The sequence below is a fragment of the Puma concolor genome, chromosome A1 (genome assembly GCF_028749965.1).
Source record: "Puma concolor isolate L17-30 chromosome A1, mPumCon1.1.hap2, whole genome shotgun sequence".
NCBI lineage: Eukaryota > Metazoa > Chordata > Mammalia > Carnivora > Felidae > Puma > Puma concolor.
Window position 1 is genome coordinate 230899475 of NC_141667.1, and position 24909 is coordinate 230924383.

General features: G+C 41.6%; 1 protein-coding gene across 8 annotated transcripts in view; it reads right to left on the bottom strand.

Moving 5' to 3' along the window:
- The window catches only part of FRY (FRY microtubule binding protein), a 463051-nt gene that overhangs the window by 31177 nt on the left and 406965 nt on the right, over positions 1–24909 (bottom strand). For all 8 annotated transcript variants that reach the window (XM_086714061.1, XM_086714067.1, XM_086714035.1 and 5 more), the window contains 8 exons: positions 21794–21934; positions 19805–19984; positions 17151–17312; positions 14409–14483; positions 11664–11834; positions 4890–5090; positions 4172–4333; positions 1321–1487 (listed from right to left, as the gene is read on the bottom strand). In XM_086714061.1, coding sequence (XP_086570187.1) covers positions 1321–1487; positions 4172–4333; positions 4890–5090; positions 11664–11834; positions 14409–14483; positions 17151–17312; positions 19805–19984; positions 21794–21934 — 1259 coding nt within the window. The remainder of the gene's footprint in view (positions 1–1320; positions 1488–4171; positions 4334–4889; positions 5091–11663; positions 11835–14408; positions 14484–17150; positions 17313–19804; positions 19985–21793; positions 21935–24909) is intronic.

Here is a 24909-nt window from a genome sequence, read left to right on the forward strand (position 1 = left end):
AGGAAAGAGACCTTTCCTCTCTAGAATTTCTATGATCTCTCCCTTTCTGACCTCCTTTTTTTTTTTAAGTTTTCTACACATTTATTTGAGAGAGAGCGAGTGAGTGAGAGAGCCAGAGAGAGTGCAAGTGTGCATGAGGGATGAGGGGCAGAGAGAGAGAGAGAGAGAGAGAGAGAGAGAGAATCCCAAGCAGGCTCCATGCTGTCAGCACAGAGCCCAATGCGGGGCTCCATCTCATGAAACATGGGATCATGACCTGACCTGAAATCGAGAGCCAGATGCTTAACCGACTGAGACACCTAGGCTCCCCCTGACCTCTTGGAGCCTCCAGCAACTGTCCCTCCCAGTGGCCATTCCCCAGACACATAAACACTACTTGCCATGCTTTGGCACTTTTGATCCTTTTCATTTTCCATTATGAACCATTATAACAAACATTTTGAATCTTTTAACTTTTCCTTTGTGGGGGAGAGTATTAATGGCTGCACATGCATGAATGCCCAGGAGGAGAGGGAGAAGGGACAAAGGGAAAATTCAAGAAGAGAAACGCAGGGTGAGAGAGGCCGAGAGGGACGAGGAAAGGGAAGATAATAAACACAAGTGAAAGGTCAGATTCTTCTGTGGGTATTATCACCATCAGCTTGCCCTTCAAAGACCAGATACTGCTCACCATAACAGAAGGTCTCTGTCCAGCCGTAATCAAACCTGTTTCGTTCTTGTCCACATTCAGAAGAGAGATTTTAGGATTCTGACTTTCTTTTCCAGAAGCCAATCTGTAGCCTTTATCACTTGTTATTTATTCTAGATGCTGCATTAGTGTTTTATCTATTCCTCTCTATTTTTGTCCATTCGTGTTCTCTGACTACAGCTCACTAGTCTCAGAAACACCAGTGACTAGGCTGAAAGCCACCCACTTAAAAAAGAGTAGGTATTTAACTTATAAAGAGCTTCTTGTTCTTGTCTTTAAACTTGAAATGGAAAGAACTCCTCATTTCCAAGGCTTGCCAGTCTTGCTTATCTTCAAAGCGTGCAAAACCCGGACCATGTCCCCAGACCCCTTTTTGGCTTTTGAGTTACGCCATGGCTTTATGTTACTCTGTGTTATTCTACGTTACTCAATGGCTTTATGAGTCCCTGTGCATGAGTACCCTTTTCAGTTCCACACTCGGTTGCATGGCTCTGACCAGCCGAGAGCCCTCTGAGTCAGAAGCCAATTTGGACTCCCAGCAGCGCCCACGTGACCTCACTTGAGCTACAGTGAATACAAGGCAAAGTGCCAGGTACACCATCACCGCTCGTGTCCACCAGGGGCTTCTTTACCTTGCAAGAGTAAACTGGTCCAGTGCTCGACTGCCCTTTTCTTCTGCCTCAGTCATATCCAGGCTAAAGCTACCACTGCATTCGAAAGTTGCCGGGAGTTCGTTAACAGAACTGGAAAGATCGTCCTCGTGCACAGCGGTGTCCTCCTCCTCCTGGACAGCTTCAGCCTGGAAGAAGAAAAAGAGGGAAGGATCCCCCCACCATGTGAGAATATATTTGGGAAAATCTATTCCACTGAAGGAAAAAATAAAGGTGACAAATCCTGAGAGTGATAGAAATTGGGGGCACTTATTTCCCAGCTACAATACAGTGAGTTTCTACAACTGGACTCGGGCATTCTCCGGAGTCCTGTTAATTCTTTACCTTCTTTTCATTCTTGTCCGCAATAGTTTGCAAGGAGGTTCTCAGTAGATGGCCACATTTGACCCGTAATTACGGGGGCATATAAATGCTAAATACAGAGACCCCTCACATTTTATAGACAACTCATGTGTGGGAAAGGGACTTGCCTGACATCAAGGAGATAATCAGAGCGATCGGACTTGCTCTTTGCACTGTACAACCCTCACCTTCCAAAGCAAGCCTATCCAGAGGGAATTCTCTGATACAGAATTCCTTTACCTATGGCAACTGGAATTTAGAATCACCAGAGACCAGTATAGTAAATGCTCAAGAAATACCTGCAGGGTGCATGAGTGATCCATAGTTGTTCACTGAGCCTACCCCGTTCACAGGTCTTTCCATACTGGAAATCCTCTAAGACCCATTTACATACATTCTGTGCTCTTAGGGATACCCCCTGGAGACAATGGATGGAAGAGGCTCCTCTCACCCCGCTGTCAAATGTAGACTGAGCAGCGAAATGAAAGGGCTCTAGGTCAGGCAGAACTGGGATCAATGAGGGGCAGGAGAGAGACAGAGCAAGTAGAATGGAAAAAGAGGCTGGGTTTGAATGTGGGCCAGGGGGAGTCAGCCGGAGAACTGACTGTTCTTTATGAGAGGAAGGAAGGCAACTGGGTTACAGACCAGAAGAGGAAAAGAAGGCATCACACGCACACAGTTCAGTGAGTCATTTTCTTAAAAAACAAAACAAAACAAAAGCAAGGCGAAAGAGAAATATATATGAATTAGAGCATTATCACAGGTTGCTATCCGGCCACCCAGTTAGTATTCTGAATCCAGGATTAATAGGGAAATTAAGAGGAGTGTTTAAAGATATGGTAGGGAAACAAGATATCTCATGTCTTTGAAGGAATTGCTCATAAATGCAGAGTTTCAGAGGCTTATCCATATCTGCTTTTTAAAAACTACAGTGGTGCCAATGAGACTGACTGCTGGTGACTGGTCTGGGTTATTAGTGCACATAAACTTAATCTATTAGGGGAGGGCTGAATTCTTACAAAAATCTCCTTTCTTTTCTTTTTCTAACATCACGGTTGTATTACACCCTGCAGAAACCCAGCTCGTGGGGGAAAACAGAGACAGCCTTTCAGAAATTAGACTTAACTTTTCCTTGACAGAATGAGATGATTTCTGTGTGAGTCCATAAATATATTACCACTTAGGTAGTGCTTTCTAGGAGAAATCTATGTAATTTAGCATTCAGACTAGAAAAAATGGAGAAAATGACTATTCTAGGACTGAGGAATAACAAACACTAATAACTTCACATTTATTTTGGGGTGTCCTTTTCATGAAATTTATTAATCTTAGGATTCTGGAATTTTAATCTCAGACAAGTTTCCTTTCTGGGCCTTTTTTTTGGCTAAAAAAGGACTCCACTGACTCTAAGAATTTGACTATACCCCTTTGGCAGTGAGGCTCTCTTAGAAATCATTCTTTCATCTTCAATATTTTTAAGTGATTGCAATTTGGGTGGTTGTCCTTGGTTTGAAGGACATAGATTTCCCTCGGTCTCAATCTATTTTAAGTCCACTATAAAAGAACATACAACAGCCAGCATTATAGTTTCTCCCACTAGAAGTATCAGAAAGAATATACTTTTATATATCTTAAAAATTGTTTTTATAGTTTTCTCCTTCAAACTTGCACTGCCAAACTCAGGAGAAGGAAGTTTTCTCTTAACAACAGTAGGAAGTTATTTTGGTATTTCCAGTATAAGAGAATAAAATTCTATACTGACGGGCATAAATGTGGGCACTTATGTGAACCCAGTGTGGGAGTGGGTAGTTTTATGGTGATGATATTGTAGGGAAATTTGATAAAATCAACTTTAAATGGAATGTACATTGTTAGCTTTTTAAAGACCTGACCTTTTAAATAAGAAAACTGTATCCGTTACTTACTTCTCTCCTCAGTCTGGCTAGGACGGTTTTGTGCAAAGCTGGCATAATATTGTGATCAACACTGAAAATTCCAATAGTATGCCAAAAGGCCAGAATGGAATCAATGCACAGATTGTATAGCTGGTTCCTACATAGGAAAAAATTTCCCCAAATACATGCATACGCCCACTCCTCACTTAGCATATTGTTTTATAAAAGTCATGACAAAGAACAGCAGTTTCCAAGTCACAGCCATCTCAGACATATGCCGATTTGTTTTGCCATTAATCAGCAGTGTTCCTGCTGTATGGGAAATGCCAAGTGTTCCGTCTGAAAAGGACCTCAGATTGAATCTCTTTCATCCAACAAGAAGGTGGCTGCTCATTTGCGAGAGGGAAACCGCTTCAAAACAGAGGCTCAGGTGCGCAAACTCAAGTATTTCAGAAAAGCAAGAAAGAAAAAGATAAAGGCAGTCTCTCCACTTATAGCCCCCCAAGATTTCTCAGCAATTTGGAGGTACTTTTTCTTTAAGTAAATTGCCATCATAATTGCCCAAATCTCTTCACCTTGGAGCCCTCAGAGATCTGCAGATTATTCATGTCAGACAGAGCCGCGTCAAAGCTAGCCATTCTGGTGCTAAAGGAATGAGGGTCAGCAGGGGTCATGTCACAGGCCGCGGTGAGCGATTCCAGGGGATTCGTCTCCTCGGAAGGGGAACGAGTCATGATCTGTTGAGAAAGTGGAGCAGGTAAAAGACAGAGTGAAGTTTCTCTAAAAGCTCGAATTATTCTCTACGTAAGAGTACAAACCACTGCCCGAGCCGGTTGTTGGCTGACGGGTATCATTTAGCGTACGTATTTCGCTACCGTTAGAACTGACACACGGCAGCTGGCAGAGCAAACGATGGCCCAGAACTGGAAAACATGAACACTCGTATCTGCAGATAACCACATCCAAACGAATCACTGTTAGACTGCCTAAGACTTCAGATGTCTCAGGAATTTTTAAAAAGGTTCCAGCCTCATAAAAGTTATTTGAGGAAAGTCCAGGCCTGAACAGACTCCATGCCATCGAGGGCTTATAACAAATGCCCCAGTGAGTTGTGTCTCTAATTGGCCACCTAGAGGCAAGAGGCACGTTACAATCGGTTGGACGCCACCCGACGTTTCGGATTTGGGTTTAGCAGCGGTGGAAAGTTTCTTTAGCAGCGACTGGAAACCATGCTTACTGCTTCAGTTACGAACATAGTCTCCCGTCTCCTATAGTGGGAAGGTTTCTACTTACTAGGTCTGAATGCTCCAGGATCTGGCTGGTTGTGAGGTCCTCCTCTTCGGAGGACTCGTCAGAATCCTCACGGTTCATTTTGTTGAGGCTGGGAGACCTTCCTGCAAGTGGGTTCTCCTCCAGAAGCTGCCTGTCACATTTGTCCAAGCTATCCAGAGAACGCCTGCGCACTCCCCAGTTGAAATTGTCCATACTCTCACCCTGAAATCATACCAGCAGCTGGTTTTTATGCCAGGATCTTCCTGCACTTAACACCTTCACACATCCAGTTAAGTCATAATCATAGCTTAGAAACAAATGTTTTCATGACAAACTCTCAAGCTCTCGTCTACCTTGGTAGCAACCAATTTGTTCACATGATGTGGAAGGTAGTGAAAGCATACTGTTTTCACCTAGATGCGTATTAACTCGCAGGGAGAAGCACTGCACGCTTCTCCATGGCGTGGTGGGTAGTATTATATTTTTTAAACTGTGACTTTGGTAAACCCTATAATGACCTGCGTTTCCAAAAAGCTGTAAGAAAGAGACCATTAATATTAAAACAATCTCCAAAGAGGTGTGCCCCCCTCCCCGGCCCGTTTAGTACTATTTTCAGAAGGAGAAAAAGTAGGAGCTATGCTGTAGCACATTCCACATCCCTTGGGTATTAAGTAGAAGAGCATTCATTAGGTAAACATTCCAGCCTGTTCCTGCTACAGCGGTTTTTGCAGATCAAATGCAGAGTTAAAAGAACATCTGAGAGCAGCTGGGCGAAGTCTGATGGATCATGCACTACGCAGAGGCCAGAGCAGTGTGGCTTGACTTTTGCTTTAGGCTCATCTTTAAGTAATTGTCCCAACGTGGAAATGAGTTGCTTTCCTGAAATGACTGACTTGGTCCCAAGCACTATCGCTGACTTGTACCTTTTAATTTACTGACAACCATGCTAAGTGGCAATCCAAGTGTTCAAGCTTCTAGTTGTATCTCAGACTTGCTCTGCTACCCATCTGATATTAAGTATCTTTGTCCACACAAAATCTTTTCCTAGAAAGGAACTGGGGTTTTATTTTTCTCTGTGTTAAAACAGGAATAAAGCAAGGGAAATAGTACGCAGCCCCCTGATAAGCGAGTTTTAACCTACACGAACAGGGAATCTAAACAAAATCTAGCCCAGAATCCTTTCATTTATTGGTCATGTGAAACACTGTCTGATGGGTCACTGAAATAAAACAACTTTTTCCGGTGAGAGCTCAGTGACTAGCGTAACCGTATAATATGAGAGAGGCAAATTACTGTTAAAATTAGGATCATTAAATTTACTAATCTTCCTCTGGTTTAAGGATCTATTTCTCCTGGATCTGAATGAAGCACACCTTGCCATTCTCATAGATCTCTCACAGAACAGATGCTTAGCTTTTCCAAAGTCTGTTTTGGCTATTCATGGTGGAAGGCAACAGGTAATGATCCTGAGCACATTCTGGATATGATACAGAAATTATTATCATTATTGATCCCCATGCGTGATGTTTATGATTGTTCTTAGGACCGTCTGGTTATAAAAAGGAGACGTTGAATATGATTTCCATATTCTGTACCTATATCTGCTGTCTTATCTGTATCTATACCTTTATCTGTATCTGCTGTGATAAACTGTCACCAAGTAATTTTTTTTTCCTAGTGGAAAAGGTTAACTGTTGTGCTGGGATTTTATTTTTATTTATTTATTTTTTTTTAATTTTTTTTTCAACGTTTATTTATTTTTGGGACAGAGAGAGACAGAGCATGAACGGGGGAGGGTCAGAGAGAGAGGGAGACACAGAATCGGAAACAGGCTCCAGGCTCTGAGCCATCAGCCCAGAGCCTGACGCGGGGCTCGAACTCACGGACCGTGAGATCGTGACCTGGCTGAAGTCGGACGCTTAACCGACTGCGCCACCCAGGCGCCCCTGTGCTGGGATTTTAAAATAGCTGTCTCAGTGAAAAAATGAAATAAAAAATGTGGAGAGGCAAGAATACGGGAGAGAAAAAGAAATCACAATGTGTGAAGAAGTTAAAAAGATTGAAAGAATAAGAGTACAGAGAAAAAAGACTGTGCAGATTACTGGGAGAAATACACAAAATATGAATAGAAAACAAATCCTAGCACCGATTCTTGTGCATCCAATCAGTGGATCGGCTGGATGAACTATCTTGGATGACAATTCTGGAAGTCTCCGGCACTGAGCCCGAGACAGAACCATGAGCTTGCAGAGAAACATGGACGCCCAGGGGCAGGGAATGCTACACCGGGCAAGGATGATGGCTCATACTGATATAACTGCACCTCTGGTGAAGACCCGGCTGGATCAGGCATGAGAAGTGGGGTTGTAAGGGAAGGCTTCTGTCGCAGGAAGAATAGTGGGATGTCTTTCTGGAGGATACGATAGCTCTCCATTAGAGGGAACGGTGTTGAAACTGTTACCGCGGTGGAGGCTGAAGAACTGAGATGCAAGAGTGCTATTACCTAGCTCAAGTGTGTGTGGTGATTAAAAGTCAACCCACAAGGTCAAAACAGTGTCTTACTGATTATGTCAGATTTTTCTATGTGTGAGAAAATTTAGGAGATGGCTAATTATTCAAGACAATCTGCGTATGTCAGCTATCAAACTTAACCACTCAGGATTTGTACTGAGCTAAGTACTAGTGACTGAACATTCTAGAAATGTTGGAAACACTATTCTTTGAAATAATTTTTTTTCCACACTAGAACTCTGTCAGGTAAGAATTATTGGTGAAGGGACATAAGTGCACTGTGGTCAAAATATATTTGCCCAGATATGCCTACTCAAAGTAAGTCTGACATGGCAATGGATAGTAGGGTGATCACAAGTCAGTACGCCCAGGACGGTCCTGGCTTATGCCTGTTTCCTGGGTGCAATTATTATTGGGACTCCCTTTTGAGAAATGGTTCTCATCTGGATGAAACTTTATACAGTTGCCATACAAAGACAGCTCCTAATTCCTGGAAAATAAGCAGATCTGCTTGGAAGTGTTCGTGGTATACTGTTGGATGCCGCTTGTTGACTTCACCTTTAATTAGAGAAGGTAACTACACAACGAATTCCGTTGTGCGGCTGCCTTCTCAGGCATCATAAGATTTCCATGGATCCTATTTAAACCTCACTTTCTCTCAAGAGATATAACTATGCAACTTCCAGACTAGATTTTAAAATTGTCTTGTATTTATAGTTTGGAAACTATTCCCATCCTGGAGCCACAAAGAAAAACACTTTTTGTCTCACGCACACCTCAATGTAAATATGCGCGCAGATAGGCATACATACGCTAGAAGGGAGGAAGAAAAGCAATTATGTTGTTATAAATCTGCGACGATGCAAAACTTCTACTTAGCGGATCTGAATGAAACATAGCATCATCTTACCTGCAGTTCCTTCGTAGCGGATTGAATGGACAGAAAAACAAATAAGAGGTCTATTTAAAACGATAATATTAAAGATACTCAAGTGCATTTATCTTAGTTTTAACACAACAGCAACAAACAGTGCCAACGATATATACTTCATTTGATGCAACTTAAAAAAAAAAAGGTAAAGATATACAAACCCCCAAAGAGAGAAATCAGTACCAAGCACCAGCAATTCCAATCCTCTTAGGGGCGGATGATGTATCTGGGGTAACAAATCATAAATACGATTTCTGAAATAGCTTGTCACTTCAGTGACTGACACCTTGTGCTCCTCAACGCCCTTTTTTTTTGGTGGGGGGATGCTTAAATTTTTCTCTGTGAGCAAACTGTTCAGTGTTGTGGGGAAATGAATGAGGATCATCAACTGGGAGAAAAAAGGTGGCATCACCTGATCCATCTCACGAGGCTAGTGTCTGTCATCCTGGTGTGTTCGCTGCTAATGTGCAATTAATAGCAAGGACACGGCACCTTCTAAAGATTCTAAAAATTTCAAAGGCAAACCATTACAGATAGGAGTCAGTAAATTCTGAGACTATTTAATGAAAAGGGACAGATCTAAAAAAAGTTTTTTTTTTTTTTTTTTTTTTTGATCATTGTGTTTTGCTCTAGATGCCAGATATGCTTGGCTTTCTCAGATGAGGATATGCTGGAATTATTCAACAATGACAGTACAAAGGAATGCCTACTATGTGCCTGGCACTGTGCTAGAAGCTTTCCAGAGGTTCCTACCTAATCCTCACATCAACTCGGCAGGCTATTATCATACCCACTTAATAGCTGAGGAAGCCAAGAGCTAAGTCAGGGGCAGAGGTGAAATTCAAAGTTGGACTTGCCTGACCCTAAAGCTCGAGAATTTTTACTGTACTACCCTGTATGCTTGCTAGAATCCCTTATTATAATCTTATTGAGAAATAGCGAAATATTCTCAGATGGTTTAATTTATTTGGATGAAATACATACTTTCACACTCTTAAGTTTCTTTCTTTCTTTCTTTCTTTCTTTCTTTCTTTCTTTCTTTCTTTTTTTAAGTTTTATTTATTTATTTTGAGAGAAAGAGTGTGTGCGAGTGGGAGAGGAGCAGAGAGAGAGAATCCCAAGCAGGCTCCACACTCAGCATGGAGCCCAAGGCGGGGCTCGAGCTCATGAATGGTGAGATCATGATCTGAGCCCAAATCAAGAGTCAGACGTTTAACTGACTGAGCCACCCAGGCGCCCCCACGTTCTCAAGTTTCTTATAAAATCTTAATTATATAAGAGAAAATGATCACTATGATTTTGTAGTTCTTGTTTGCTAGAATAACAGAATACTAGAAGTCAGATGTAGCATTCATTATTAACTGTCCCCCAAAGCATTAGTATAGTATTTATTTTCAAGTGAGTGGCACCTCATATTTTCCTTCCTTTATTTTGACAGAAATTAAATTTGTTCAGAAACCATGTCTGATTGTTCCACTTGATGTTACTCCTACCAGGTCACGTCCCATAAGACATTTTTTTTTTTTTTTTAAATTTTGGCTGAGACTGGAAAATGATGCCTCTCTTGCTTCATCAAAATTTCCCTCCTTACTTTAACTTCCAGAGTGAAGAGGGTGCCTAAGCGTGAATTCTAGGCCAAGAACAAAAATTAGGTCAGTGGTCCAGATCAGGGAGCTCATCTTTGGACATCCCATATAGCTTTGGCTCAGAGATGTTTTGAAAGTATTCTAAACAGTTGTATTTTGGCTTAGACTTTTTAAAACAATCCTCACCACATTTAGTGATTGACTTATCACTTATTTATTAAAAAATTTTTTTTAATGTTTATTTTTGAGAGAGATAGAGACACAGAGTATGAGCAGGGGAGGGGCAGAGAGAGAGAGAGAGAGAGACATAGAATCTGAAGCAGGTTCCAGGCTCTAAGCTGTCAGCACAGAGCCTGATGCAGGGCTTGAACTCACGAGCTGTGAGATCATGACCTGAGCTGAAGTTGGACGCTTAGCTGACTGAGCCACCCAGGCGCCCCTCTTTATCACTTATTAAGGTTAACAGTAGAAAAACTCTGCAGTACTTTTTAGTGGTTCTAGGATAATTCAAGGTGAGAAGCTGACACTTGCTTTAAAGGTGTTTTACAGCTAGCGTCTTTATATTCTTTAATGACTGGGTAGGCTAAACTTGTTTTCTACAGAAAAGAAGAGGTAGAGAAAACATTCTTCATCCTGGGGACAGAATTCTCCCCAGACATCCAGGGTAGGCCTTGGCCGGGAGGAACAAAAGCGGAGAGCTCCTTGGCCTTACCTCAACATAAGAGGATTGGTCCACAGTCCCATCCTTTTAGGGAAGGTAGGCAGCTACCGGAAGTACCGTTTCCCACAAGTTTCTAGTTGAGTCAGGAGATGCATACCAGTCACGGGATAGGTTAAACTTTGAATTTGGGCCTCCATTGTAACTGTAAGACTGGCAGAAAGCCCTTTCTTTGTCTGGGAAAGACAGTGCATTTAGCTGAATGTGAGCCTCAGGATGTGAAGTAACACCAGGAGCCGGCTCCTTATCAGGCATTTTTAGGTAGCCAGTCTCCCTTTGGTCAGTTTTGTTTTCCTCCATGGGGCGTAGACTTTCCCCAGCTGGAACGTGCCTCTAAGCTACTGAAATGAGAGGGTCACAATGATGCCCCTCCTTCCAATCCCAGTTTTCAAACACATGATTCATAACTGAAAGCATCCTATCACCATAATTATCATTCAAATCCACAAATCTGCATTGGCCGGTTGAGACATGAATTCAGCGGCTCCAGGTGTCGGGGACACGAGCTAGCAGCCTAGAGCAGAGCAAAGAGCTCTCGGGTGCACTATATCCTGTTTCAAGTTGTGATTTCATCAAACAGCACAACAATGCTGGAGCCCCGAGGCTCCCTTCTCAGGTCGGAGCAGGCAAGCTTTGAAGTAACTGAATCAGAGTAATTTCACTTTTAAAATAATTAGACTCTTGGCAAGTTTTGCCCAGGTGCCAGCGAACAGGCTCAGAACCTGAATGTGTTTGTGATTTTTTTTTTTTTTCTTTTAAAGTTCACCTTTGGACTGCACACACACAGTCTTTGTGTGGTCATTAAACGTCAGATCCCTGCCATTTAGAAAGAACTTGGCAGCTTAAATGCTGTGGACTCAGACAGGAAGGGTGTGGTAACTTCTGCCAAAGTCAAGCTGCTGTCCTTTGGATAAGTTGATTGAAAACAAAAGTCTACAGCTTCCCAATTAAAGAGTCTGTTATAAAACCTGATCAGTTAGCAGGTAAAAAGAAACTTCGTTAGTCAAGGCAAGGCTGAGGGGGGTATTTTTACAGAGAAGATACTGTACCTCTCCATCCTCCAGCTCCACATCTAGGAAATCGAAGTCCCTAAAGACTCTAAACTGCTGCTCGCTGTTTGTGTCATCCATGTTCTCCTGCTCCCGGGCGCCGTCCTCGGAAGAGACCAAGCTCGTCTGGTGCTCCAGAAGGTCCAGATCCCCACACGATGAAAAGATCACCTACGAATCGCAAGAGTCCTCTCCTGAGAGACGGTTCTCCCTTCGGTTGTTTGTGCTATAAAAACTGCAACTGGCTGTTCGTGGCCATCTATTTCGAGTACACACCTAATTCCTTAAGTGGGTATTTTTAGAATGTTCTTTTAGTATTTATGTTGGACAGGTGCCTTCAGATTAAACTCATTGCAAAGACACAAGTTCACACAGGAGGAGAAGGTTCGAGTCACGATGCTGCTTCTTAATGAAGACTGGATCCCATCGGAGCATGTGTGTGTGTGTGTGTGTGTGTGTGTGTGACAACTGAGTGTATATTCACAGACAAACTAGAGCAGCCAAGAAATTTTCCACTGTTTCTGAACTGAGGTCGGAAATTGTACACATGCACATACACTTCACATGCATATTATCACATAATATTTTAAGGGCTACTGATACAAAGATACGTTATTATAGAATGGCCTGTGAGTACAAAGCATTTAACCCTTTCAGAGATAAACCAGGAACCAATAAAGAATAAGACACAGAGGACAAATACTACAGTCCTTGCTCATTTGAATTACAGACGAGTATGTGAGCAGCCATGCTCGTAATTTATACCTAAATTCCCTTCCTGTTGGTATAAACGGAACAAAACTTTTTTTTTTTTTCCTATTAAGACCTCTTGAATGTTAATAATCTTAGAACCATCTTCTGTGTTTAGTTTTCTTCCCACTGGGACATTTTAGTAGAACTTTGTAGAAATAAACTGTAAGTGGACCTCAATGTTTTGCTATCCAGTCTCTCCTGAACATAGATTGATATTAAATAAAAGTGAACGGTATGATTTTTTTTAGCCATCATAATGTCTATCTATGTCTTCCTTGAGAAGCAGGCAAATCGTTTGTATTTATTTAATATAACAAGTGCCTCTCAAAAGTAAAAAGAATGAATGGATTTGAAATGTCCCCCTTTCCTCCAGTGTTTTTTTTTTTTTTTTTTTTTTTTTAATTTTTTTTTTCAACGTTTATTTATTTTTGGGACAGAGAGAGACAGAGCATGAACGGGGGAGGGGCAGAGAGAGAGGGAGACACAGAATCGGAAACAGGCTCCAGGCTCCGAGCCATCAGCCCAGAGCCTGACGCGGGGCTCGAACTCACGGACCGCGAGATCGTGACCTGGCTGAAGTCGGACGCTTAACCGACTGCGCCACCCAGGCGCCCCCCCTCCAGTGTTTAAGAACAGTCCTGTGACTTGCACTATGTTCTCATGCAATGGCCCGCGACACACAGTTTGCTCAGGGATTGCAAGTGGGTCTAGGAGAGAAATAGCACTGAAGGCCAGGCAACTAGCTCGTGAGAGACGCGGCTAGAATGCAGGCTTCCTCGGTTGAAGGCTCTTCTTCCCAGTTAGCACTGCCTCTCTGACCGACCGGCAACATACTCTGGGTAAACATTTCTAGCACGGAAGCAGGCAGTTGAGATCTGAGGAGGACGCGCCAGCCAGAATGGCAATAGGAGACGGTCCTCGCTGGAGGGCCGCTCCGCAGAGGGAAAGGGCGCTTGTCACTCTCCCTCCTCCCACCCCGCCACTGTCACCTCGTCCCCTCTGCCCTCAGGTCTCAGGAGCAGCAACAAACCCACTGATCTACTGATCATAAGCTGAGCTTAGCTGCTGGCTGGCAGGGGCACGTTCCGGTAAGAAACACCCATCTGCACTTTAGCAAGTATTTACGAGCCTCTAACATTTCACCTGCTCGTGAACTACATTAATAGATACATTTTGAGATTTCAGAGACAGCTCCCCTGAGCAATTGTTTGCTAATTCTTACTTCATTTGGGAAATTAGATATTTATTTTTTATTAATAACAAAGAGGCTGAGATACGCCGGTGAAACCAGACCCTGAGATTTTTATTGCTTTTGCTATGATAGTCTCACAGACAACCTGAATTAGCTAAATTTTATAAAAGCTAAATTTTATATTAGCTAAGTTCTAATACTGTGATTATTCATTTATTCCAAAGCGCAATGGCATGTTGTTGTTTTAACTGTAACATCAGTGGATGTATGTAAGAGAAAAAAACTATAATGATATATCATTATTTTGATCCCTATTCTCCATGAGTCAAATAATGACATCATAGGAAGGGGTGTGCATACGCAGAGTAAAATCATACCCCAAAAGAATGTATATTAAATATGGTGCAGGAGATCGTCATATATATATTTTTATTTTTATATTTTATTCTATGTAATAAATAATTATATAATTATATATTTTATTTATATTTAATTAATATACATATACATATTAACGTAGTCTGGGCATATTTATAACAAAATCCAAAGAATTTAAAAAAATGAAAGTAACAGTGCTATTTACAAACTAGAGCAAATAGCTAACAAAATCATTCACTGTTTCTGAACTAAGGGAGATTAAAAATCTTAGTGTGGAAAGAAATAGCCTATGAGTATGATCTAGTATGAGTATGATGGTGGATATCATACTTGTAATTCATAGAGGACTTCTCTAAAGGTAAAAAGATCAAAGGTAAAAATGATATGGTACCAACATAAATGTGATATACGATGGAACTTACTGATGGATTTTTGCTTAATCCTACTTCTTGGCCACACAGAGAAAGGACGTGCACCAACTTCTCTTTTGTCCTCTTCTGGAAAAGAGACACACAAACACGTTTTAATCATGGAGTTCTGTGATCAAATCTGTTTCCATACTATAGCTATTAGCCACAAAGGGCTATGGCCCCCGAAATGTGGTGGGAATTGAGATGTAAAATACACAAAGACTTGGTATGAAAAAAGAGAATGCAAAATACCTCATTAATATTGCAAACTACTGGTTGCATATTGAAGTAATAATGTTTGAGATATATTAGGCTAACTAAAATAGGTTATTAAAATTGATTTTACCTATTTCTTTTTACTTTTTTAAAAAAGGCAACTTTTACAAAGTTTAAAAACAAGACACACACTATGTTCCTACTTGACAGTGCTGATCTACATTTTCCTGAGGGAGGGGTGTGAAACTCAGCAGATATTCGTGACTCCCCTTGATAATCTTTTCTTGTCTGTTACAACTTCCAGCATTAGCAAGGCTTTCCTTTCACCTAAATTAAATCTATTATGTTCTAGCACACATTTCTTTTCCTCAAATGGAAGAATAACTTTACTTTCTGCAGCATTAAAGAATTCAATTATCTGTAAGCCATATTAAGTCTTTCTCAATTTATTCTCCCTAAAGTTAAACAGATTCAATTCCTTTTGCTTTTCTTCATGAGCCTTATTTTTCAGCCACTTAAGCACGGAGATTCTTCCATAAACCATCACATTTTCCAATGACATAGATGAACTAGGTCTCGGGATAATTGGAGAGTTGAGAATGAAAAGGAAGAGTAAGCCAGAGCCTAAAAAATGTTAATTACTTCAGAGATGCTCTTAAAGCAATCTTTCTGACCCTGTAAAATGATTTTTCCCCTTTAATCTGATTTAAGTTAACGTGGAGACTGCTTAGGAGGCCAATAGTGCTCACAGCTTTTCTTTCTTAATGGAATTTGGCTCACTGCATTCTTCTTTCCACATTATAGAAGGGACACCCAATACAGTCTTTTATCGAGGCCAAAGACAGGAAGACCTTAATGTTGGAGAATGGCAAGAGATTTGCTAAAATATTTCCCTAAGTTTTAGTGGGCATCTTACAATTCAGGGAAGGAATCCATACAGAGGAACATGGGTGTTGGGATGTCTATTTTTCTTCTCTTTTCCAAATCCCTAAGAATGTATAGTAGGCTCTCTTACTCAACAGCTCAGTGAACCCTTACTGAGAGCCAGCCATGTTCCAGCAGGCCCCATGCTATATATTCCACTCCTCCAACCTTGGAGGGTGAAGGTGAGTCCTGCACGTGTGCAAAGTGTTCTCTGCTCAGCGCCCACCCATTTGGCCTTCTTCCAGTAATACGGTCCCTCTTTTTATCTCAGAAACAGCTCCTCTCCCACTGTGGGGCTTTGCCTCCCTCACACGTGCAGCAAGAGTCCTTCTAGAATTGCTTCAGATGTTGGGAAGGGAATGCCTTTGACCTGAAATCATCGGAGCCAAAGACCATATAAATCTGGAGCTGCTCGAAGTTTTTGGTGCTTCATAAGAGAAGAGTCTGCCTCAGAATGAAATCACCGGAGAGGAAAGGAGGGCCAAGACTGGGAAGGGAAGGCGAGGACAGTGAGAAGGGCAGAGGGAGTCTAAGGACCCAGTTCCTCATTTTGTGTACTAGAATCCAGCTGTGCTTGAAGCCAAGCCATGAGAGTTAATAAATTCCTTTTCCACTTAAGGTGATTAATGTCACCAAAGAGGTCTGAATAATGCAGAAGTTTTACTCGATGGCAAGCCTGATGACATTAATGCAGTTGCCCATTGAGCAAATACGGTCTTAGGCTGTACTAACAGAGAGATCTACAGAGAGAGAACTACAGAGAGATCCAGCGGCCGGTTCTGCTCCACATAGCTCAGACTGTCCATGGAGACCACTGGAGTGCATGCTTAGGGGACAGCAGTCAGAATGGCGACTGGAATGCAAAGTGTTTGCACCTTTTAGAGAAAGTACAGGCGTCCCCAGTATTCATTCACAGAGCAGCAGAAAGTCTGACTACTTTCCACCCTCTTTTTCCTTTCTGATTCCTTAGCTTCACTCACTAGTCCCTTCCCTTTCCCTTCCCCTCTCCATCAAGGTAAGAATTTAGATCATTTTACTGGTCTAAAAAGCAGTGTGGGTAGATTCCCGTGGTTCATCGCTTACGTATCTACCTCCCAAACCAAGGGCACACCGTATACACTGTATGTTAGCCAATTTGACAGTAAATTATATTAAAAAAAAACTTCAAACAATAAAATAAAAAGCAGCGTGGCTTGAGGAAGCAACCGGAAGGGCAGATTCTGCATTCTTATGAAGCCCTATCGTATAGAACTGGTTGGGAGAACTAAGGATATAGTCTTTGGAGAAAAGAGAACCCACTGGAATGAGTGGTAGAGGGGAGAGGGTTTCTTTATCTCTCTGAAGGTGAGCGATCAGATTTCATTTCCTAAGTCTAAAGAGAGCTAGGACCAATGGGTAGCAGTGGCAAATGTCAGACTTCAACTCAATGAAATGAGCTGTTCCAAGATAAGACAGGGTCCCTTGGGGTGCCACGGGATACTCATCACTGAAGTGTTGATGCCTACGTGGGCAATGCCAGGATGGTGATGGAGAAACCCGGGATCACATGGGCAGTTGGGCTCGAGAGGTCTCCCTGAGCTCTCTCTTCCAATCCCGGGGACTAGGATTCTATACCTGAGAATACTGGGGCCTTTTCCAGCTAACAGGAACAAGGACATTGGAGTTGGAGCCCGATGAGGTAGAGGATGTGCTCCTGGTGACGGCCATCGCCCTGGGCTTCCCATCGCGCCCAGAAGCGTTCTGCAGCTCATCGTATCGCCTCCCGATGATTGGCGTCTTGACAGAAGAGAATACAAAATCTCACTCTTCTATCTGTTCAATAGTTCTGTGGAATATGGGATCGCTTCACCCAGCAGCAACCAAACATTGCCTATTTGATTAAACCTTAGAGAAGTTCAGTGTTACAGGTAGGCTCATTTTCCTGATGTTCAAATACACATTCTGATTTTTTTTAAGTTTATTTATTTATATTGAGAGAGAGAGACAGAAAGAAAGAAAGAGTGAGCACAGGAGGGGTAGGGAGAGAGAGAGAATCCCAAGCAGGCTCCGCACTATCAGCACAGAGCCTGATGTGGGGCTCGATTTCATGAACCATGAAATCATGACCGGAGTTGAAATCAAGAGTCAGATGCTTAACCGACTGAGCCACCAGGTGCCCCACGTTCAAATATACATTCTAAATCATTTTACATCGTTAACATTTTCCCACCCTCTTTAGCAGCTGAAAACAAATCCAATTGCTTGTTCTTAAACCACTGGTAAAGGTCAGAAGCAAAACATTCAGGAAAGCAAATAGTTTTCAGATTAAGCTTAAAAGAATTTCTTATCATTCTAACAAGAGGCCAAAATTCCTTCCCGTCTTCCCAACCTTTGGTCACCAATCTCTATATACTCTCAGTTATTTAAAATCTACTTAGAGTGATTATATCTTTTCAGTTATTTAAATGAATGAGTTCAGGGCCAGGTACTCGGGCAACGCTTTGGAAATTTCACTTCCTGAGAGTTCATTTCACACACGGCCGGGTGGCAGCTGGGTAGGCAGCACCACCCAAACTTGAGCCCCAGTGGGGCTGCAGAATCCCATTTGTGGGCCTACCCTCAGAGGTGGTAGACACCAGCTGGAAAGTCTCCATCTGGTTCTCCAGGCTCTTTATTCTGGAGCAGCTCCGTCCCTGGGGCGTGCAGCCCAGTGGCTGCATGCTTTCTGTACCCCTTTGGAACAGAACAAACTCCAAAGAATAAAAGTAGCTTTCCCCTCCAGCAATGTGAAAAAGGAATGTTACAAATGGAAAAAATTATTGATTGGATACCTTAATATCAGACCCACGAACTATAGATGCAGGTATCACAATAGCAGCAAAAGAGTATCTTAACCTGGATACTGAAATGATAGAAGGTCACTGAGATCACGGTGTGAAAAAACCCAAGCTGACTACAACCTACCTACTTAATAGAGCAAGTAAGTTTCACACAAGCAGATCTAGTTTATTCTTTCAGTGGACTTACTCATTCAGCAGTGTTGAAGAATGTTTGTTAAGTACCTGTAATGCACCAGACTCTGTACCAGACCCTGGTTACAAAATGGACAGAGTATAGTTTCTGCTTTGGTGGGCTTATGGGTCACGGGGTAAGCGAGACAGGAGAGCAAAGTATTTGTGCATCTTAGAGTTGGTACAGGCTTCCCAAATGTCCATTCTCAGAGCAGCAGGCAGATCTGACTACCTTCCACCCTCTCTTTTCTTTTTCTTTTTAAAAATTTAATGCTTATTTATTTTTGAGAGAGAAAGAGCAAGAGAGAGCACGTACGAGTGAGCAGGGGACGGACGGAGGGAGAGGGGGACAGAGGACCCAAAGCAGGCTCTGCGCTGACAGCAGAGAGCCCAATGCGGGGTTCAAACTCACAAAACCTCGAGGTCATGACCTGAGGTGAGGTCAGATCTTAACTGACTGAGCCACTCAGGTGCCCCCCAACCTCTCTTTTCTTCCCAATTCCTTGGCTTGGTTCACTAGTCCCCTTTCTCCTTCCTTCCCACTCCCTTGAGGCAAGAATACGGATCATTTTACTGGTCTAAAAAGTCATGTCACTTGGGGAAACAACCGTAAAGACAGATTCTGTATCTCTTTAAATCTCAGTCATTTGCTGGTCTGGCTGGGAGGTCAGGGAGCAAAGTTGTGGATTTAAAGATAGGACATGATACCTGTCAGATAAAGAAATGAGGTCAGGCTTTAAAATGCTTATGATCATTCTTTAAAAAATTTTTTTAAATGTTATTTTATTTTTGAGAGAAAGAGACAGAGAGAGAGAGAGAGACAGACAGACAGGGAGACAGAGTGGGAGCAGAGGACGGGCAGAGAAGGAGGGAGATACAGAATCCGAAGCAGGCTCCAGGCTCTGAGCTGTCAGCACAGAGCCAGACACGGAGCTCGAACTCATGAGCTGCGAGATCACCACCTGAGCCGAAGTCGGATGCTCAACCGACTGAGCCACCCAGGCGCCCCTAAAATGCTTATGGTCATTCTATTTTAAAGTTATCTCTTTCAAAAAATCATTTTTATATAGCTGAGGCTAGTTTCTATTTTTAAAAGCTGCCAATTGGAGTCCCAAGGAATACGACATTCACTGTGTTCCTAAAAACCAGAACCTAATGCAGGCCTTAGAAAACTTACTTTGAAGTAAATGTAAAATAAGTCTCTCCTTCCCCAGACAACTAGTTTTGACCTTTGTCACCTGTTCTCGCTGCTGAAATTTACAGAAACAGATAACATACCTCTGAAATATCAAAGTGGAAGTCTAGGGTTTTTCCAGGTAATTCCTTAGAAGCACTGGTCCACACTCGATGTATTTCTATCTTTGAGAGGTCACTGTGCTGGTAGGAAGGCAAAACTAGACTGGCAGATCGAGAAACCACCAGCTTCAGGATATTCAAAGCTTCTCTCCAGTGAACACTCTGACGGGAATAAAACATTCAATGGTTAAAAACAATTTTATTTTTAAAAATGCATCAACCCCCAGCTACTGAAACTTCTTATGATCAGTCAGAATTCACAGATTTAAAATAGTGCAGGAAGTTCCATCATATGTAAAAGGCAAAGGACGTAAAAAATGGGTACAGATGAGAAGATACATTTAGGAAACAAGCAAATAAGAAAATACCAAATTTTGTCCATATTCAAATAAATAGAAGTTTAAAAGTACAAGGTACCATTTTGGTCAATGAGGTGGCTCTTTGGTACGAATAAAAAAAACAAACCCAATGCATTTATGCTACTGGCCACTCACTCTCAACATTCTCCCCACCTCCAGTCTCTGTCTTCCTTGGTCGTTCTCCTATTTCAGTGGCCTCTTAATTGGTCTCCCTACTTGCAGCCGCTATTGAAGTCCAGCATACCCACCCCAGCTACAGTGATCTTTCTAGAACTTTTCAGACCATGCTGCTTCCCTGCCTAAACTCCTCCAAGGGCTCCCTCTGGTGGGCAGTGTGTAGTCCACACACGTTGAGCACAGCCTACAGAAGTAACCTCTCCCCCCCCCCCCCCCCCCCCCCCCCCCGCTAACCTTGGAGTTCCTCATACCAGGCAAGCTCTTTCCTTGTTCCGTTGTCCTGGAACGCCCTTCCTCTCCTTATTGGCTTATCACATGCCTACTCTTTCTGTGAGACTCACTTTGTTTTTCGATCTTTGTCTCCCTGACAGGCCCCAGGCAGGCTGATGGGCTTCTCCCATAAAAATATTGAGCACAGATAAGCGAACTTGATAAAAGTTATTATTATTATTTACCTAGCCTGTGGAATAAGAGCACATGAAATAAAACATATTTCCTTCCCTCTTAAATTCTGCACAATGGGAGGTCATGATTTGAATGTGAAATCAGTCCCCATTCAAGATAAGATATCGAATAACAGAGATAGCCCACAGTCCTGAGTTAGTTAGAATAGGCAGTCTAGTAAAACAATTCTTTCTTTGCACTAGGGGCAAGGGGTTTGTAGACAAATAGGAACTGGACACCTGGCCCTCAGGACTGCTGTGAAGTGAGAAAGTGTTACTGAATGCCTACCAAGTGCACGACTACTTTCGGAGAAATGCCACTTAAAACACGGACAATAAAAAAGGCTTGGAAGTCATTTTTAGCATTAAATAATTTCCGCAAGCAACGTGGTGTTCAAGTGATGATGGGGTAAAAACGTCTAACATTGACACTGTATGGCTTTGCCAATGAGTTCAACCAGATAGAACCTAGCATCTGCCCTTGAACTCTGCAACTCAACAGGTACACTCCTGTGTTTGTTTGTTGTAGTATTTTCAAATACATTCATGCAGGTTGCTTAACCTTACTGTCCTCAACTCTCAAGTGACAATTTTAATCCCTGAATTAACCCTTTGTATGTTGAAACACCTGCCCTAGGTTCCTTCTCCTTCTTTGAAATAGGAAACCACAAATACAACCCTGCTGGGCCCTCCCAGCCAGGTACCTGCTTTCAGTACCCAGCCTGCGAGCCCCAAGAGGCAGAACTGTGTCCTCTGAGGGGCTCAGAAATGCCTCAGCTTGGTCCTGTCTTTCTCCTCAGTAGGTCACTCGCAGTGTGGTTGGCCACCACACCTGACTGCTCTCAGGGCGTTAGGGATATCAACGCATGAATGTGCAGCCTGGCGCCCATACAGTTCTACAGCCAAGGATAAGCTACAAGCGAAGCTTCAGTCTTTCTGGGATGACTCTCTGGAAACATCATAGCTCTTAAGTGAAGTATCCAAATACTCACTTGGACATATTTTTCAATGGTCTTCAGAACTTCCACATTAAACTGCTTTACAGGCACGACTGACAGATCCATGTAGCTGAGCAGACTGTAGATCACCTGGAGGAGGGGCTGCTGCATGCTTGGGAGACCCTTCTCCAGCAGCTGTGGGAGGCAAGGCACAGGTCAGTCAGTGAGACTCCAGCCTTTTCATGCACAAGCACCGATGCTTCCCAACACCTTTAAGATTGCACGTTTCCTTAGGAAGGAAAAGAAAATCCTAACTACTGAAGGAATAAGGTTATCATTAGAGGCAATGTAAGCAGGTTTGAATATATAAATACCACATTTACAAATGAAATACAACAAAATAAACCTCAAAAGGAAAGCATCGAATACCACCAATTATTGAAAATTATATATTAAAACAAAAGACACAAGTTATTGGTTATCAAACTGGCAAAGTTTAGCAAGTGATTATAGTCGGTATGGGTGAGGATATAAGATGGAAATGTAACATCAGTGTGGAAATGTAACTTGGATGATTTGGCAATTGACATCCAGAGTACTAAGAACAATTTATGTCTTTTGAACTAGTTATGTACTTCTAGGAACTTTTCCAAACCTAGAGATAGACATAAAGATTTATATATGAGATTTTACTAAGGTGTTTTTTATGATGGTAAGAAACTCACAAGAAAAACTAAACAAAATAGCTCTGTAAGTAATATAAATGCTGAACACTAGGGAAATGGATACATAAATTATGGTAAATTGCATGATAAAATATCATATCATCAATAGAATGGCATTTTTAAAGATGGTAAAGGATATAAGATAATATTAATTGAAAGAGGAAGGATATACAATTTCTGTGTGATAGATGGTGCTGAAATCAATGTGAATGGGTGTGTGTTTTTTAACAAAGGAAAGAAATCTCTAGATAATGTAATTATTTTGGATGATTTTTCTTTACTTCACCTCCTCCACCTGTTCTCTTCCCCCTCTTTTCTGTACCTACGAAACTTTCTTTCATGGACATATACTACGATATCAACAATATTTTCAAAAAGGAAAGCAAACTAATGAGAAAATCTAAGTGACGTTTATCAGGATAAAAGATTACTATTCTAAATAAAGAACTGTAGAAAGGATCCAAATATATGCTGAAATTTCACATCAAAAGTGGTCAAAAGAAATAACTGAGCAGTTAATGTAGGACGAAATGGGCAATTATACAGATCTATTGTGTGGAAAAATGAAATATATTCCTAGAAAGGAAATACATAAAGAGAATAATTTTCAAGTACCAATAAAAATATTAGGTTGAAAACAGGAATAGAGTAATAAAATATAGTGAGGATATGGGAAAACACATTTATACGTTGTTGACAGTATCGTAAACTGGGAAAGTGTCTGTGAGACCAATTTCCCAAATGTGTACAACTACATTTGTGTATTCCTTCACCTGGATAGTAACTTTGGGAAGTGCCACCGGAAGAAATAACCTGAATATTATCTGATAAGAAGTCTACATAAAAGAACCACTTGTAATAGAAAAAAGTTATGAATATAAGCAAAAGAGGAGATGTTTTAGCAAATTGTGTTATCTTAACCTGTTAGAATCCCACAGTTGTTGAAAATGACACTATGTGAGCTATGTCAACACATGTAAATACACACAAAATTACTGTTAAGTGAACAGAACGGATTCACTGGCAATCCTGACCACAGCGATCTATAATTATACATATGTGCCTGTGCGTACTTGAAATAGGAGTTAGTATATCTTATGCATGGTGGGAAATTAAGTTGATAACAAAATCTGTAGTGACAATTTGTGACAAAGCCTGAATGGAACAAATTAGGTAATCTATTCTTATTTATTTATTTATTTATTTATTTATTTTCACTTATTTATTTCATTTATTTATTTTCACAGTGAAAAAAAAATATATAACATATATATAACACATATGTATATAACATATATATATAATATAAAGTTACCATTTTGACCATTTTTAAGTGTATAATTCAGTGGCATAAAGTGCATTCACATTGTTGTGTGACCACTGCCACTATTTATTTCCAGAATTTGTTCATCATCCCAAATAAACACTCTGCTAACTGTAAAACACTAACTCTCCATCACCCCCTGCCCCCAGCCCTGGGTAACCACTAGTCTACTTTCTGTCTCTGTAGATTTGCTTATTCTGTGCACCTTGTACAAGTGGAATCCAATAATATTTTTACTTAATGTGTCTGGCTTATGTCACTTAGCATAAAGTTGTCAAGGTTCATCCGTATGGCAGCCTGTGTCAGTGCTTCATTCCTTTTTAAGTCCGAATAATATGTACGTATGTATATGCCACATCCCGTTTGTATTTGCGAAGCTTTTTAAATTCTACATTTTATTTTTTCCTTTTTCTATTGATTTATTTAAAAAAATTTAAATTCAAGTTAGTTAATGCGTAGCTAACAATGAATTCAGTGATTCATCACTTACATGTAACACCCAGTGCTCAACCCAACAAATGCCCTCCTTAATGCCCATCACCCATTTAGCCCAGCCCCCACCCACCTCCCCTCCAGGAACCCTCAGTTTGTTCTCTGTAGTTAAGAGTCTCTTATGGTTTGCCTCCCTCTCCCTTCCCCTATGTTCATCTGTTTTGTTTCTTAAATTCCACATATGAGTGAAATCATATGAAATTTGTCTTTCTCTGACTGACTCTGTCTAGTGATCTAAACAAGTCTTGCCTCCTTGCTAACTTACACTTCACTTTGTTTTAAAACAGGCATCGTCTGTAAGCAGGGCATTTGCGTCATTTATTCCGGTACGTGTGTGTTTTCTTAGCGGCTCTTGTGGGGCAGGTGTCACCAAGGTGATTGTCAAAAGCAGCAGGGTGGCATATAAGAGAGGCTCTTTGGGGTGTTGACATTCTGAATACAGCTCACACATTGCTGACCCAGACTGCAAATCAAAATCCTGCAGGACCAACTGTCAACGCAGATGGAGGGGGCAAGGACTCTCTTCTAGGTTCAGGTTCAGTCTTACGGAACCTTTCAGACAATGATTGATTCTGTAACTTATCTGCACCCTACACTGTTGACGTATCTGAAAGAAAAGTTTGAAGGTA